This window comes from Aythya ferina (genome assembly GCF_964211825.1).
Source record: "Aythya ferina genome assembly, chromosome: 24".
NCBI classification, from domain to species: Eukaryota; Metazoa; Chordata; class Aves; order Anseriformes; family Anatidae; genus Aythya; species Aythya ferina.
In genome coordinates, this window is record NC_140322.1 from 1,500,361 (window position 1) to 1,518,429 (window position 18,069).

General features: G+C 44.3%; 1 protein-coding gene across 1 annotated transcript in view; it reads right to left on the reverse strand.

The window, feature by feature from the left end:
• CSMD2 (CUB and Sushi multiple domains 2) overlaps window positions 1-18,069 on the reverse strand; it is a 325,013-nt gene that overhangs the window by 70,312 nt on the left and 236,632 nt on the right. Inside the window, exons 28-34 of the mRNA XM_084497137.1 lie at window positions 15,553-15,744; window positions 12,938-13,076; window positions 12,216-12,403; window positions 5,510-5,704; window positions 4,411-4,527; window positions 2,033-2,146; window positions 1,757-1,852 (exon numbers count right to left, since the gene is read on the reverse strand). Of these exons, the coding sequence (XP_084353263.1) occupies window positions 1,757-1,852; window positions 2,033-2,146; window positions 4,411-4,527; window positions 5,510-5,704; window positions 12,216-12,403; window positions 12,938-13,076; window positions 15,553-15,744 (1,041 nt within the window). The remainder of the gene's footprint in view (window positions 1-1,756; window positions 1,853-2,032; window positions 2,147-4,410; window positions 4,528-5,509; window positions 5,705-12,215; window positions 12,404-12,937; window positions 13,077-15,552; window positions 15,745-18,069) is intronic.

An 18,069-nucleotide genomic window follows, 5' to 3' on the forward strand; every position in this document is an offset into this window, starting at 1 on the left:
GGCCTCTTTACTACAAAAGATGACAATTTTAAACAATCTTCTTCATGTCAGGAGAGGGAAGAGAAAGAAAAGGGGAATTTAAGTTAGGATGCTGCATCACCAACTGTTGAAATTGCCTGCATTCCTGTTCAGTCCTGGAAACAACAGCTAAAGAAAGAAACAGCCTGACAGATAAGTGAGGGGAAATACAAGTCAAAGAAGTGTCATCGCTGAGGAAAAAAAATAATTCATATTTTTCTCGGAGTTGCTTTACAATTTATTAGTGTTTAATGCCTGAGTTGCTGGGATGGGGGAAAATGTAGCGATGATGAGCACATTAGCTATATTGTTTGTTTGATTATCATTTGATTCAGCAGATGAATGTCAAATCATGCTATGCTTTTATTTAACCCATGGTGCCTTTGACTCCTCCAGAAGCCACACACGCGATGGCTCTCCTACTGGTACGTGGACAGCCTAGGAAAGGGGAAAGTGAGAGGCTGAGCTGTGAAACATGTCAGTGGCCTTGGGAGGGGAACAGAGAGGCAGAAAAGGTCCACTCATGACAATGCTCTACTTTGGCCACATCCAAGATAGCCAGAATATTCATGGATCTGTGCCACTGCTCACATAGCCCCAGTGCAGCCATTTGTGGCTGATGAGCATGTGCTTGGCCTCTCTCCAAACCACCAAAATGATCTCAAATGTGTGCTTGACCCTTCAGCTCCACTCTCCAGTTGAAGCTGCTTTCAACGTGCTGCTTCAGGCTTCCGATGCCTTCACCTCAGGGGAACCTGCGATACATCTGTATGGCTGGGTGGGGGAGGCTTTGGGAGAGACAGAACTCATTTGTACAAAAATGACAGTAAATGCCATTAGATCCTGGCAAGACGAGTCAAAAATAGGCATGCCTCTTCCTTTTACTACTGCAGCAGTCACTGAAGAGTGTGCAGGAAGGAGGAGGTAATCTTTTCTGATTTCATAAAAATCCTTGTTTTGGTGAAATCTTTAACAATTACTATCAGAATTAATTGTTTTACAATAATTAGGCAGAATTTTAAAGAGAATTGATCTCAGTACGCTATGAAATCCCAAACATGCCTTACTTCACCCCCAGAGAAGGTACAGGGTACCCCTGCTGCCTTTCACAGTACACGTCAAAGTTTGACTGAGCCACAACTACACAAAGCATGTGGGTGAGAAAAACCCTTCTGTTTTCCCCCTAGTCTGCACATCACTTTCTGTTTACTACTTTAAAATCTCTAAGTGGGACTCGCCCAATGCAATGCAAGCTGTTACCAGAAAGATCAAGGGGCCAAAGTATGACAGCAGGAGACCTAAGCCTATGACATGCAGAGAGGAAGGATTGTGCAGAGCTGCTAGACAAGTGCTCAGCTGCTTACACTGAGAAATGTGCAAAAATGCCAGTGGGAAAACCTGCTTGGGTATAAATCCCAAGAATTCACTGCGTACTCAGGGCATGACTCAATGAGATACTTCTGATACTAATCCTGAGATGTGTGAGGGTTGAGGGCTGAGTGAAAGTGGAAGGTCTGAACATTTAGTACCTACAGGAACCAAAGAAACCTGCAAGTCCCTTGCTATCAAAATAATAATCTTAATCTCCTTTGGTATTTCCTGTTCAGAGAGAGAGAGAGTGCAATGACCCACAGATGTTGAAAGCTTTTAATGCTGTCCACAACATTTCAAGATGTACTTTTGACTATTATCTCCTAACACCAGTTGAAAGACATCTCCAGAACACAACCATACTCACCTTGGTAGACGAAATGAAAACCTTTGGCCGTAGACTGACCCTTGGAACTAAATTTGATGAGAATCTGGTTGGTGGTAGCTAATGGGAGTGATTCACCTAGGTGAAGAGAAAGAAGAAAAACAGAGGAGAGAGAATACAGCATTAGCTATGCAAGTGGCTTGCTGAAGCCTCTCTAAGGCTTGCACCCAAAACTGTTTTGCACTGAGCAAGGTGTTAAATAGCAGAGTGTGTTTTTTACCTTACTTTTTCCAGTAGCAACAGGGACAGGTCCCTTACCTGTATGAGAGCCTGAGAGGGAGCTGAGGAGCCGGGAATGCTGGTTGGGGCCATCGTGGACTTCAATGACATCGTTGAGTGCCGTCTGGAAGAAGGCAAACTGCCCGAAGACCACTGCAAAGAGAAGGAGAGGCCATCAGGGTGGGCAGTGCGGTGAGCAGTGCTGCAGCCCACGCACTGCCAAGGCCTGGCACTGAGACATTTCAGCTTCTTTTATTTCAGGAGCTTGGCAAGGATAAAAAGGGCCTGACTGACAGCCCTGGAAGATGGGAGCCCTTTATTTATCCACAAAGTCGGCACAGCAGAAGCAGCAACCAGCCTCCCCCATGTTCACTTGCCAGTAGGCTCTAACACTGATTCATAGGCCAAAAAGAATTGTTTTATGAATCATCCTGTTTGCCTGCCTACATAACACAAGGTATGTAATTTCACCAACAGATAATTATTATTTATTATTTGTATTGAACCTCTGTTGTGAACTGGGCTCTTGTTGGGTTAGGTATTGTACAAAACCTGAACAAAATAACAGTCCCTCTTCTGAAGAACCTAATTCCTAGATTGAGCCTCTCTGGTCAGGGAGGACCACTGCTAGGGAGAGAGCACACTCACTATTTTATACACAGTCACTCCTAGGGCTGTCTACAGAGACTGCTAATAAGTAAGCCATTCAGTGCTCTGGGTCTCACTGCATACATTGCAAATGCACTTTAGGAGCAAGCAGAATTTATAAAAAGGGAGAAAAAAATAATAAGGGATTAAGGTGTTTTCTTCTTTTAATAAACTAGTGCAAAAATTCTTCGTTTATTTATCTTTATTTTTCAGAATACAATAAATGCTTTTATTCCTCTCCCAAATCTGCCTTTCTCCCCCCATCTCCTCCCCTAGCTTCACATTTTTAAGTTGTAAGTGCCCAGTTGCAGATTTGCAAGCTGAGAGGTCTCTTGCTGTGAAATTCATCATCCACTGAGCTACAACATTTGTTTCCTGCACATTCAGGTCTCCAGCACAGCTTTGATGCTCGGAACACTGAAAAAGTGACGATAGCACACCCTGACGCCTGCTGTCCACAGAATCAGAGAAGTGAAAGAGAAGGGAAATGCATAACATTTGCTACTAATGGTTTTCTGGTTGTTTTTAATGAAGCTATTGAAAGGTAGCGGGTGGAGAAGAGAAGCTAATTTAGCTGTCATCCTACCGTAGGCAGAATTCACACTTGCAGATCAAGCCTGTCTAGCCCACTAGGTATTTTGTTTCTTAAGACAATATCAAGATCAGCCAGAGTAAAGCAGGTTAAAAAGTGTAAAGTGTAAGAGAACAATGTTCTATTTCATCAGTTAAACCCGGGAACTTGGACATAACCTAGATCCATACAGCCTGAAGGGCAATTCGAGTGAAAGGAGCTTTTAACTGAAGCCTGAACACAGTATCCTTATTTTGCACCTTGCAATAATCTTAGCAAAGGAAATCATAAACAACTGAAAAGGCCATAGGGACTGACTAGAGCTAGATCGATGTAAAGCACTGCGAAGCTGCACCAAATAACAGAATTTAGAGCCTGACCGGGCTGTCAGTGCAAGTGGTTTTAAGGAGCATTAAATTCCCTTCAAATAAGAAAATATGTTAACCAACACTAATACCCATCGAGCTAGCTGACTCAAAAGTTCCTAGAATGTCCATCGTTCTTTTATCCAACCTCTGACCAAAATGAAGTGGCATTGGAGTCTATAAAAAGCACGATGCTCCATTGAAATGGGCCCAGCTTTAACGCACATTCAGGTCGCAATTCAGTAGACAGACTGCATGAGCAAATAGTTGCAGAACATGAACTCATTGAGCGGGTTACCGAAACACAGATTTGGAGCTGTCAGAACTGCATCTACCAGCAGGCTCTCCCTCAGCTAAAAGGTGGTTTCCTGTGATCTGTAATTGCACTGTATTCATTTAAAAGTGTACCACACACAGGTCATGGGGAAATTACAGGACAAAATAACGTCAACAAATAAACTTTACTCAGTTAGTATGTGTTTATAGCAAATACATTTTGTACTCTCTGCTAGCATTAAGCAGCATAATTTATTTTTTGCTGATTTCTCAACTCTGCACAACTGGATACAGTGCAGGAACTGGAAGGAGAATAACAAGACTATATTTTTTTGTTAGTTTTGTGCTTTTCCTCATTTTTGATAATTTAGAAATTTAGAAAAATCTTTACTGACCACAACGAAGTATAAGTAGCATGCAACAGTGCCACTAAATAGTTTCCAATCTCCCTTTTATTTATTTACATATGCACTTATTCTACTGCTTCATCTAAACAAACCCAAACAAGAGCCAGTAAAACAGATTTTGAGGTGTCTGAAAATCTGACAAAAATATACCGTAGTCCTTTGGCACAACGATGAAGTACAAGCAGACTTGTCCACTGGTGTAATTCTGGGGGTAATTTGGAGAAAGGACCACGCCATCTGAGCCTGTGTACTGACCGCCACAGGGTGCTGCAAGAGAAAGTCGAGAAGAGATCACTGAGTGTACCCTTACCAAGCCTGCCATGAACCATCAGCCTTTTTCCCCACTGCTTTCAAATCCATCTCTGCCCACGTTTTGTAATTCCGCGCAGTGTCAGCTGCCCCGACCTATGATCGATTCCGTGCTTCAGGCATTGCAGCTCTTGCTGCAAGTTCTTATTAAGAAAAATAAGGCTTATCCTAACCTGAGTTCATGCCTGCTTCACATTTAATTATTAAGACCATGCTGAGGCTAAGGGATGCCATGTGTGGTGTTGTAGCTAATGGGTGATTTGCACTGCTCTCCACCGGCTCTTGAAGCTCAGGGCTTGACAGAACCAAGTCCTGCTCCTTTTGCCCTCTCTCAGCAGCAGGAGCCGGGCTGCAGTGGGAACAGCGCTCCCCCCGCCAGGGCCTTTCGAGCCAGAGATCTCATTCCTCCAGTCATCCCAGACTGACAGCTCTCTCTTCTGTCACTTCTTATGCTAAGAAGGCCTGGCTGCAAACCCGTCATTTAAACCATTTTCTCATTAAGCCAGAAAATGAAACAAAACAAACAAAACCCCAACACAGAACCCCTAAGACAAAATTGTCTGTTTTCTCAGTAAATTATGACCCTGCTCAGGAAAGCACATGCTCAAGGGCTTTGATTAGCAGGGATTAAGTTGAACAGATGTTTAAATTGTTGCATCCTACCCTGCACTAGGGAAACAGGTTTTGCTATGCACATAGCTGCTCTGCTCAGTTTTCTCTCTATAAAATGAAGGTTCAAGAATCCTCATGTAAGTCAGCTTTCCCTGACCCCAGGGTGTTAAAAAATGGAAGGATTATGAAACGCCGAGAAAAACCATCTCCGTCCCCTTGCAAGCATTTCTATACAAAAGTAACAACAAGCTTTGCAACTGGATAAAATGCTGAAGTATTTCGTGCTAGGCAGATCATCCTCTCCTCGCCTTTTCCCCATGGGCCTTACCTGTACAGGTGGGTCGAGGTTTGTTCCATGTGGGTTTTCCATCTTCTCCCATTATGCACGTCAGCGTGGAGACTCCTTCAATATCATAGCCGCCGTCACAGTAGTAGGTAATGGTGGATCCCAGTTTCAGGTCTGTACCCACCCGTGTACCGTTCTTAATTGAGCCAGGATCAAAGCAGGACTCCCTGGGATTTTCTGTAAGATGAAATTGCCAAGATCTTTACTGGTCTGACAGAGCGGTTTTCAAATTGTGGACAACAGCACATTTTTTCTGCTTTTCTTGTCTGGGAATCTCACTTAAGCAGATTACAAAGACCAGCACTGTTTGCAGGGTTTAGATTTCAAGCATTCTCTCATGCTGCTGAATCTGGGAATTACACGGGTCAAATTCTGGTGCAGACCATTTGCTGATGCTCAGCTCCAGCTCCAGCACGAGCAAGAAGGAAACCCTCACTTCATACAAATTAACTGGTACCCAAAATCCAACCAACAAGGCAACATCTACGCTCTGTCTCCCTCTTTAACAGGAGACAGGCTGCAAGAAACTCTGCAAATTAGGGCATATAAACACAGATTGAACATACAACATATTTCAGATGTGCTACATCTGCTCACATTATCTCCTTGGCACCTATCACACCAGTATCTAAGAGCTGTCTGCTCTCACCATGAAAATACATCGTGCCACGTGCTAGCTGGTTGGCTCTCCAGATGTGCAGCATGGCTGCAATTATTGCAAAATGATTACAAGCAGTTAGACAAAATGAAGACATTTTTCTCTCTGTTCACTATGCCCTGCAGAGTTAAAAACCCCATTTACATATGAAAATTCCAGTAAAGACTAAGAGCCGTCAGGAGTTGGATATTTCTTTCCTTTTTCTGAGGGCTTTTTTCTTTTTTGCCTTTTTTTTTTTTTTTTTTTTTTCCTGCATGAAATATAATTAGAGGCTTTGATTAATCCTGCTCTTTTGTCATTTGGAAATTGCTCATTAAAGATGAGGGCTTTTCTGAGAGCAGTGGGTCTGTGAACAATTATAACGTGTTTAAGCATTAAATCATGGGCTTTTTAGTATTTGGGGAGGGGTTGGATGGGAGAAGGAGAAAACAGTCAAGCCCCCAGATCTTGCTTTTGTTCTCCCCTCTCTCCCTGCTTTGTTCCCAGTGAAAAACAGGATTAGCTTTATGGTTTTCTTTACAAAATAGCTGTCCAACTGGCTAGTGATCCAGGTAAACAGGGCACAACAGGCTGTTTTTCCCTAGAAGAGCAATTCCCAGTTCTGGGAGCCACATCCTGGTGAACCCTCAATGCTCCTCAGACACCATCACACACCTCTGTCATCAGACCTTAAATCAGGACCGTATGGCTCCATGAAGCCACCTCACAAGCTGCTTGTGGCCTGGTTGTGGTCAGTGAGTGACCCATTGGCAATGCCCCTGCTCTCGAAGGAGACAGAGCCTAAGGGGCAGTGCTGGGACTCCTGGGCTCTCTTCCATGCTTGTGTCTGGCTCCATGAAGTTTGGCCAAGTCGCTCTTCCTTTGGTGTCCAACCAGAAAATAGGATGCTTTGGTTTATCTGAGCCTGGGAAGATACACACATGTGCCTAGAAGCCTAATTCACACCATGCTCAGAAGAGAGCTTTGATACTGAGAAGATTCATTGCAGAGAAGATTCAGGTTTTAAGACAAAAGAATTCAGTCTATGTTTTTATCCCATTATTGGCCGTGTGTGATCTGATGGAAGGTCCTGCTGAGACACCAGCTAGACATGATACAGAAATCTTGATTGTGATGAGTAAGATACGAGGACCAAAAAGCTTGGTTTAGTCACAGCACTGGAAAGCAAAGTCCTTAGCGTGCGGGTCAGCTGGGATGAACATATTCTCTCCTCATTCTTCCTCATGCTTGTGACACATCAGCTGCAGTTGAAGTGAGCAGGCAGCCCTTACCATTACAGCAAGTCCTAGGAATATTCTGGCACAGACTGGTCACCACAACCCACAGAGGGGAATGAATCACTTCGGGCATGAGGGCACTGAAGATGAGCGGTGCAGTTGCAGAGCTCGGAGTTCCCTTCAGCACACAAGCCATTTACAAGAGTCAATGCTTCATCTACATGTCCAAAATATGTCTTCACTCTGCAAGCTTTTACTTCTTGGAATTGTTAATGTTTTAGACCCTTTCATACAAAAGCTGCACCCAACGGCTTTCTTATGGCCACTTTCTGCCTCTCTTGTTATTTTGCACAGCCTCACTGCCTTTCATCTAACGAGCTGATGCAGCTTCAACCTGCCAATCAGCCTCCCACCCAGCTGTCAGATGTCTCAGCCATGTGCTTGATCTCAGTCTCTGCTCTTGCTTTGAAAAAATCGTGATGTTCAGTGCTCAAGTCACTCTGCTGGCTGCTGAAAAGGGGGTGGTGGCCGATTGTTGAGAGATGACCCCGCTGCTTTTGTTGTGTTTTCCTCATTCTTGACTGTTTCTGTTCCCTCGAGGGTCTGTGCCTTCAGGGACCCCACTCACCTTGGATGACGATGCATCCTGACACTAGTCCTACGCAATTCTCCAGCTGAACACTCCTCTGCTGATGAACTGCCCCGATGATCCTCAACAGTAGGCTACAAAGGGAGGCAGGAGCTCAAACTTAAGGAGGTATTTGGTTGCGTGGTGACAGCAAGAGACTCGTAGAGGGATGTAGTAAAACCACAGCTTCCGCAGCCTTTGATTTATTGGGCTACAAAGTGCTTGCTCATTTAGAATTAATGTTTTATGTTCAGTCACGCCCTTCAGAAATCAAGGACTTCACCCTGATGTCCCAATTAACAGGGAGTCAGGCTGCCAAATGTTTAGGAAAGAGTCAAGACAAAAATGCCATGAGAACTGGCTCATTAGTCCACAAAAAGAAGTTTTCTGTGATTCCCCTCTCCTTTCCCAAGGAAAGCTCAAAGCCTGCAGGAGCTCCTAGAGGAGGAGGTCAGGCTTTTATCTGCATGTCCAAGAACGGCTCCATCAGAGAGCGCTGGTCTGCCCAGCGCATCACGAGCTCCTGCTCTGTGAACATGTGCAAGCCTTTAATAAGCGTTAAGCCTTACAGCAACACCCAGAGAAATTGCCTAAAAGAGTTTTTCACAGCAGTCATACACAGAAGAAAGGACAGATTAACATCAGGATCTCCCACGTCAGGTGCAGCCTTGGCACCCCAAACGGCGAGGCTGCTGCCATGCCAGGCACCAGGAGCACAGCCAGAAGTCACCCCAAGGAACAGAACCACCTTTCCCAAAGAACAGATCTGTGTTTTCAAACTCAAGTTGTTCCCTATTTCTGACCTTTTTAACAGCAAGCAGTACTAGATGTTTTTAAACAGCTTGCCTTGCAACAGATTTTGCAGAATAGTGTTTCTGTGGGGAGCTTCCACCTTAACTAACCCATAAGTAATGCTAAATATATGTTTATATGCTCAGGATGGGCAAAATAGTTCTGGCAAAATAATAATGGATTTGAAATAAGTTTTTTTTTTTTTCTTCTTTTTTTTTCCCCATTCCTTTGGATGGGTGAAAAGTAATCGGTTTTGCTTCATTTGCTTTCAATTTCACGCCTCTTCACTTTTGGCCTCTAACAGAAACAGGAAGCACTAAGAAAGCATGAGAAAACCGACTGCCTTGGAGCATCCGACCTGGAAACTCCTTCCCGCTTTCCGCCCTAAACATGAGGAGCCAAACCTGAATATGCAACTTGGGTCACATTTGGTATCAAACCACCAGGATGTGTCGCTTGGATGGAGGCAGGGACTTAATGGAGTTTGACCCACTTTTATGTCCATGACTGCAGATCCACAACACACACAGAATATCACTGGGGGGATAATCTGGGAAAAGCTCTCCAAATGACCAGCCTGCCTTTTACATCACTCATAAAGTGTGGTCTCAGTTTAAAAATATCATTATGAATACATGCAATGCCTCTCAAAATCTGTAGTTTGCAAGATGATGCAATGCAAACCGATTATTAGAATTCAGTCGATTTCCCAATGCGAAAAGATAACCCCTACCATACAGATTCATCCCCAGTCAAATTTAAAAGGGTATCTAGGAGCACTTTCTGGCAACAGCAGCTTAATGGGAGACCCTCTCACAAAGGGGTCTTGTAAATCAAGTGGAGACAGTTAAACCTTAAGCAGTAACTGGAACAAGAGACACATTTTAGGTAGATCAGAAGCAACCTCCTGTATTCATGCTCTTGTTTTGTAACTGTCTTTCCTATTTTGTAAAGAACTTATCACCCTTTTGCTTTGGTAGACAAAGTGTTGCTGGGCTCTAGTGAATGTGCTATGAACAAAGCACACTGCTTTCAAAAAACCAGCATTAACTAGTGTTGCAGACAAGCACGTTGTTGAGGACTGTGATCGCTTCCCAAGACCTATAACAGGGTGCCTGAGGAAAGCACTTCTTCCTTTTCAGAAGCCAGCCTCAAGCCAAAATCTACTCGCTATTGCTAAGTCACCCCAAAGGATAAATTCCTCCCCAGCTGAAATCCCCCAAACTATTTAAGTTTCACCTTACCCTTTGAACCAATCCAAAGCTTTGTGCAGACAGTAAACAATTTCAGTGTAATAATTTAAGAGTGCATGGGGGAAGTGCAGTTTTTTTTACTAATAACCTTAGCTTGATTTTTCATTCTGCTGCCCAGCTGACAGCACATCATGGGTACAAAGCAATGATATGTGCTCATCTATCAAAAATCTTGCTGGTGTAGTACATCAGCGTAGCTAAACTGGGAAATTGCCTAGCCGAAGATCTGCCCTCAAACACCTTCCTATGGCATTGCTGCAGTCCCACTTCACTCTCACTGTCATGCTCCATGCAAAAATCAGCATAGTAAAAGACAAATTCATTCTTTTCTTACTGTTTTCTCCATTCCTCCTGGCCCCAGAGGACAACTTTCTCTTGAAGAGCCATTGCCCCTGAAACAATTTCAAATGAAGTGCTGAAACTGTTTGAAATTCACCCGACACACCATAGCTCCAGGCTAGCGATACAGTCCCAGTCCCAGAGAAGATGCAGGATTTCAAGGAGGGACTGACAGATGGCTACTTTGGTTTTTTTCCACCCAAACACCACCAAAAAGGGGACTATGAAGCCCCTGGAATTAGCAGCATTTCACATACGACTGGCACAGGTGATACAGGGCATTTAGGGAGGCAGGGGCAGAAGCCTACGTGGGCTGCAACACTGACCGAACACAATGAGGAGCTGAGAGGGACAGAGTCTTTGAGCTGTACTTGGGATTCCCCGCTGGCAAGGAGCCGAGCTCGGCATTTGATTTTTCCTTCACCCGTGCTCGCCCCCCGCCTTGCTTTTCTTCTTCCTTCAATTCCCCAAAGTTCTATTTTCTGCTGCTTCTCAGACTTGAATCCTGGGCTCCTTTTAAAGTGCGGGGAAATTAATGAGCAAACTTAAAGCCTCATTCTTTTCTCCCAGCAGTTTGGCTTTGTGGGAAGTATGTAGGCGCGATTAACACTGTAGGAGTATTTAGGAGAAAAACGCATCACACAACAACCCTAATTTAATGAGATTTCATTTGTTAACTACTTTATGGCTACCCAAAAGGCATATGGAAAAGAAGAAAAGACCCGAGACTTAATCTTTAGTAAAATTAATTCTAATGAGGGCAGAAAACTTTTAATCTCTTGAATCTTAAGCAGTACCGGTTGTCTTCATCTTATTATTTCATAATTTCACTGCAGGGAAATTAATCTGTTCAGTATAAATAATAGGAATTGCCATTTCACTGTAATTTAATCTCTGGTCAGGTAAATTCAATAGCAGGAGCTACAGTCGGGATATAGGGTGCTGGAAAAGAGAATTGCCCAAGCACGTGGAGAAAGCAGCAGCCCATCAGCTCTCCAGCACAAGCCATTAGTGCTCCTGCAGCACACAGTTGGGCCAACAAGAGCCAACAGCCTGTTTCACAGTGTACACCATGGATGCAAAGCCATGTTTTACAGTGGCACGCATCCAGGACATCTGAAGCTATCAATGCTTTTTTTCCCATACAGCAAGCTAGTATATATAGGCCAGAGCAGGCTTGAAGAATCATTTCTTTGTAGCCCTGTTTTTTGCACCTCTTAATCCTTTTCTCTGTGTTGCATAATCATGGCTCATCAGATCCAGCTTTTCAGAGCACATTTTTCACTAGAGTTTGTAACAACTCCATTCTTCTATCTATTCTGTGCACAAACTAGTAACATGCTCTGCCAAAGCCTTCCTTTTGCTCCCTGTCTCCCAGAGCAGCAGTGCCAGGTCTGTCACTTCTCAGCTTGCTCCATCAACAGAGAGGCAAAAGCATCCAGGGAAAACTCTAACCACTGCCCATGTCTCTCACTGTTAGAGCTGAAGCCACAAAAAAAGTGATCCTCAGCCACACGACAGGCCTTTTATGCTGTTCTTATCTACCTTATGTCACTGTCTCTTCTGCCAGCCTACAGAATCCCCTCTCTGCATCTCTTACTTTTCCCCACTGTGCATCTTCAGCAGCTTTGGTGAGAGCTGGAGAGGCAGCAGGGTTACTGTCTGAAGAGAGCTTTCCATAGCTTCTAGAGCTTCTCCCACCTGGTTCAGCTAGGTGGTCTAACCTGACAATAAATGCAGGTAAAATTTCAAGTACTTTGTTGAGTTAGCTGGGCCAGATGCACCCCTGGGCAGCTCTTACCTGTGTAGTCAATGACAAATCCAGTGTTGCTGACTGATGCATCACTTCGGAAAGCAAGGAAGAGGCTGTTACTGCTGCTCTCTATCCTCTCGGGTAGCTGGGAGCCATAAAAGCTTCCAATCAGGGGGCTGAGAGAATCGGGTCCATCATAAATATGAAGGAAATCATAGCCAGGCTCCAAACTGAAGCTGCAAAAACAAAAGGAAGAGCACTTGAAGCATGAGCATGCTACAGCAGCCCTTTGGAGAAGAGAGGCTGTGGTATTGATGGGCTGCACAACCACACAGCCGAGAGACTGCTTCTGCCCGAAGCCAGCTCGTCCCCTAAGCACAGGACATTTCTATCTCCTTTCCTCATGCAAGGAGTGAACGACCAGTGATGCAGTCCAGAGCACATAATCTTACATGCCGTGAAGTCACGGGGGTTTCCTATCTTCTAGTTACATGGACATGTTCTTTAAAAGCCATGCATGTATCAGGGAGGAGCTGCAGTTGAAATACGTGCACATTCTCCCAAATTAAGGTACCATTTGAGAACAGGCTACTGAGAACTATGGGGCCAGTCCTCCCAGGTTTGGTTTGGTTTCTCCAGGTAGATCACAACCCACAGGTTGAGCCACATGAACCCCGTGGCTCACCCAGGCAGTGCCCCACAGCTGAGACTCCCTCCCCATCCCCACATACAGCCACAGAAGGAGACCAAAACAGCTCTCAGGTACGTACATATTGAATACCAAGGCAATGACATAGTCAGGAGAGACGGTCAGCTTCCAGTCACACTCCTTCCCTGGCGGGTAGGGCTCTGGGTACTGCGGGGACAAGATCACTCCTGCTGGTCCTGTCAAGATACCTCCACAGGGAGCTGAAGGCAATCAAGCAAAGGGATGAGGCTTTGTCTTAGAGAAACTTTAAAAATAGCAGGAAGGGAGGGAAAAAAAGAGAAAGGTGGATAGATAAGAGGACAGAGAGGCAGTTTGCAAGGTTGTCAAATGTTAAAAGAGATGTATTGGAAGAGCTTGTAGCAGCCCTAACAGAAATGAGGGTTCTGTTCTTCCAGACAGGGCACATAGAAAAGGACAACTAGGGATGCTATTACAATCCTCATGAGATATGAGTAACCAGAAGGAGAGAGAGATGCTTTTGTTGCATTTATTTAGGCAACTCCTCATCAAAGTCTGGACTGTTGCTAAGAAAGTGAAAACATGTTGTCTGGTACTAATGATTTGTTCGCGTTTATTACAGTCGCCAACACGTTAAATGCCAAGCTGATTGAAAAATCAATTATTACTTATTTGAGGCTGAAACTGCCTGCATCTGTGTCCACTGTGGCGAATACTCATGATTGATTTATTACTGTCAGCCTTTTTGCAGTCTCTTCATGAGGGTCGATGCTCTAAAAATTCCCCATTGCTCAGATCAATCCTCCCAGATTTGGGATGGGGTAAGAGAAGGGAGCACAGTCTGCACTGATGGCAGGTGTTTGACAGTAACCAGACTAAAACAACGCAAACACCAAGTGGGAAATGAAGTAGTGTGGGACAGAACTAAGACAGCAAATGTTGGAAGGCTCTTCCATGGAGGTGTGTGTGTGTACAACCTGTGGACCTTTTTAAAGCCCTCCTTGCAAATACACAAGAACCTCCAAATAACAGGTAAAATTTTGCTGGGCTGTACTAGAAGGATCACATCAGAGAGTAACCTAGAGATCCTTCTCCAAGGCCCAAAAGCAACTACTTCAGTCAAGTCCAGCTGCAGGGTACTGCAGGAACCAGGAACTTCCATCCCTCTTGAATCACAGCACAGACCAGCGAAGAGTTTATCTGAAGGTCATGCACAAATAACTTGGAGGAACAACAAGCACGTATTCTGTGTCCAGTAGCCTTCAGGGAGCATTCCTCTTCTATACTAATGTCATGGGAAATTTTAGAAGAAACCAAAGACTCATTTTTGAAAAGCCTAAGGGAGATGACTGTTCAACACTCTGATTTTTTTGAAAATCCCACCCATAATCTCCAAAGGATTTGAACTAGAAGCTGGTTTCAAGTCATAGCTATTTGGAGTTGGGTCAGGATCCAGATTTCAAATGCCCCAAAATCTCTGGTGGTTACTTCGACAGACATTTCAGTTAAGCCCACTTTGTTTAGGGACTGCAGAAGTTGTACAAAAAAAGTTGTGAAAATATATCTGAAATGCTAAGGACAGCCATCTAATCCAAGCCTTTAGTTAAACCCCATTTTCCCAGTCAGCTCTATGAGGCCTGTCTCTATAGCAGTTACAATAAAACTAGTGTTATCTGGCTACTGATTATTTTTCCCAATCCTTTGCCACTGAAGGGAGGGAAGAAGCAAGACATCGCTTTCAGCTTTCTGCAGCCTATCAAAGAGATTATGTCTCCTAAAACAAGATTGCCAGGCCTCTGTTCCAAAAGGACCCAACACGGTATCTCTGAGTCAAATTGCCTGCAGTAAAGATGACCCATGAGAATTCATCCCACACCTAGATTAAGGCATTGGCTATGCAGCTCTGAAAAGGACTGCGAGCCCAGCTTCTGGTGTGAAAGAAAGCTCAACAGGAGAATGACAAGATGGGCATGACATGCAACGATATGACTTAGATATAGCTCCGGGAAAAGTAAAAGGACTGTCTCCATCAGGCTGAAGGAGTGCCACACTCGATCATTAGGACAGTCATTCAGAAAACACCAAGTCATCCTGCAGGGAGAATAAATCCTATGCATGCTGCAGAAGCTTCCTAGCTGGCATTAAATCAGAGGTTAGAAACACAATTAACTGATTTTCATTGCTTGGGAAAAAAAACATTGCACAAGAAGGGATGAAAGTTACAGGGTAAATAATTGGTGGCTAGCATTTAAATGGACAGTAAATTTGATGTTTATTGCTCCTGTGTTCTTAGCGTGAATATTTTTGTGTTCTTGACATATGAAAAAAACCCTCATGAGTTTCTTTTATTACTTTATGAACTCAAGGAGAATGTCAGATAGTTCCTTCTTGTGACAGAATTTGTTGTCTTCTCATGCAGAAATTATTAACCCATGACCCCAATCCTCTCTAGCAACCTGAGTTTTAAAGAAGTCTTTAATTTTGACCTGTCAGGTTAAATAATATCACTTATGTTGCAGAATGTCCTATGAGCTTCCAGCATGAACTAAATTCTTATTGTCCCAGACACTAAACAGTAGCTCTGTGAGATGGCTGAGACCTGTGTACCCTGCCACAAACCTCTTCAAACCAGGTGGGACTCAATCCCTTCGGAAGAAGTTTTGCAATGAAACTGGGCAGGGAAGCCAATTCAATGGAAGGATGGATGCTTGCTCATACCTGTGCAGGAGGGAGGGTCTGGCTGCCAGAAAAATCTGTTCTCAATCTGCACACAAGTGATTTTGGCCTCCCCTTGCAGAGCGTATCCTGGATTACACTGGAAGACGATGGAGTCGCCTGCCTCTTTGCTGTCACCACTCCGGCTTCCATTCTGAGGAATCCCTGGGTCATTGCAGGAAGTGGCAGTGGAAACTGAAGGGCATTAAAAATATATATATATATTTAACACAGGCTTGTGGAATTTCCTCTCAGCTTATACCTTTCTTGCTTTGTCAAAAAATGAAGCATCTTATTTTCAGCCACTTTCAACGCACTACATTTCATCCTAAAACTTCAAAGTTCCTTCCCTATTTGCCATTGATTTACCTGAAACACATCTGCTACTTCTTTGAATACATAATTGCAAAATATTTTGCAGATGATTGATTACAAGAACTTTATGAAGTTTCCATCCTCCCCGCACTGGTCTCTCCAGCAGAGACCTTCACTTGTTAAAGACATCGATTTCCAGAATGGATCAGATACAACCTTAGCTCCTTCACATCCTAATTTCAGCCTGAACCAAACCCTTGTTACTCTAATATCTTACAACTGTTTATTTTTAGCATCCTTAACCCAGTGTTTTCTCTGCAGAAGGAAGGAGCATCATTTCCAGCGGTGAAACAAAGCCACAGCAGGGAAAGACTACTGCATTTGCTATAAACTATGGAGGAGATCTATGGCACGCTGCCGTCTGGTTCCTGGCTGTTCCAAGTCCCAAGCTACCACCCCATCAAGGAGCCTCTATTTCCTCCTATTTCCATCTTGACTTATTTGCAGAGGACAGAAAGAGAGGAAGGGAGATAAAGCAGAGATTCACACGGCAGATGCCAAGGGCTGGCTGTGCTTAGGCTCTGTCCTTAAGCAGATACCCAAGCAATGACTTCATTCTCTATCCTTCCCCCTTTGGTATCTCTTAAAGTTGCCACATGCACAAAAACTGGCTTTTACTTTGCACTGAGCATCTGCCAGGCCAGCTGGTAAAGGCTCTGGGGAGCAGCAAGTTCAAGTGCACTACACAGAGTGCAAGTTTGATGTATAATTGTGCGCAGGCATGTTTACTTAATAAGTCCAGGCATTCACTGATCTTACATGGCATTTTTATAGAATTCTTTGTCAGGCACATGCTGCAAAATACACTAATCTGCTAGCACTTTTCGCTTCCCCTGAGTGGGAGGAGAATTTAGCCTTTAGCCCTGGGAAGCATCAAGCCTGACCTTTCAGAAATACACGTGTTGCCCTCCCAGCCTCGCTGCCATGTCCCTTGGAGGTATTGAACGGCTCCTGTTGGTCTCTCAGCTTCCCTCCCCAAGTGCCTTCTCAGCGGGGGGCAGGCAGCACAGCTTCTCTGCTGGCTGAGCTCACGACCTGTCAACACTACAGTTATTTAACAGCAGGGAAAGTCCTGGAGTGACAGAAGTTTTGCAAGCTTATATAGATCATTAAAGTTCACAAGATCCAAAATTGTATACTTCTGAGCTTAGGGCTGACTACTTAGTCACACCTTGTGAACAAAGGCTTTGAACAGAAGCATTCAATAAAGACCAGCTCTGTATCAGGCAGCCGAGCAGAGCTTATTTCCTGCTACGTTGATATGAGTCCATTACACCTAGCCAGTTTGTAGCAAGCCCTTCTTAAAAAAGCCAGAGGAAATCCCTCTCTCTCTTTCTGTGCTACTGAAGATAAGGCAAGTTAGCAGCCCATCCTGGTCTTCGCTGGCAGGCTGTGACACAAGCCTGGCAAAGAGAGAGGAAGGCAGAGCTGTGCTCAGTAGCAAAGCTCTCCCTCTGTCATGGTTATCCCAGAAGGTCTTGTGCCAGTGCAAACTCTTCCCAAAGAGCTGGCCTGCTCTCCAGGCCATGCAACGCACCCAGAACAGAAAACTCTAGGCAAAAACCTGGGAGAGAGAGAATGGGCTCTGCTGCTTTGATATGTCTGAGTCACAGAAAAGTGGTATCATTGCTCACCCAGCAGTTTCCTGAGCTATTTCCTACCATCTCCAAAATGGGCATCTGCCTGGTTAGTTACTGGACACGTCAGTGAAGGCCTGCATCCTGGAAACCTCTGTGAGAATACTGAAATGCAGCACCCTAATATAACTGAAATAAATGTACTTGCGAGGCCAGGTCTTTGGTAATGACCACCAGGACTTAGGCAATGACAGGCTGCAGGTGCATTACATGTAGTGCTGCTGCTTGCAATGACATCCCTACAGCAACTAGAGCTTTTGGGGCTCTGCATCTAAGAGGATCCAATTTGAGGGATTTTAAATAGACTTGATTTTCAGACACCACTGACCAACTGCTCTCAGAAAGCCTGGGGGAAGCTGCTTGTGTACTGGTGTCTCTAAGGGACCGAGTGGGAACATGGTGGAAAATATCTGTAATTCCTATCAAGTATTCCACAAAGAACTGCTTGTATCTCGCTGCCAAGTTCACCACTGTGAAGGTGACTGTAGCAGAGGGGAGGAGAGAATTT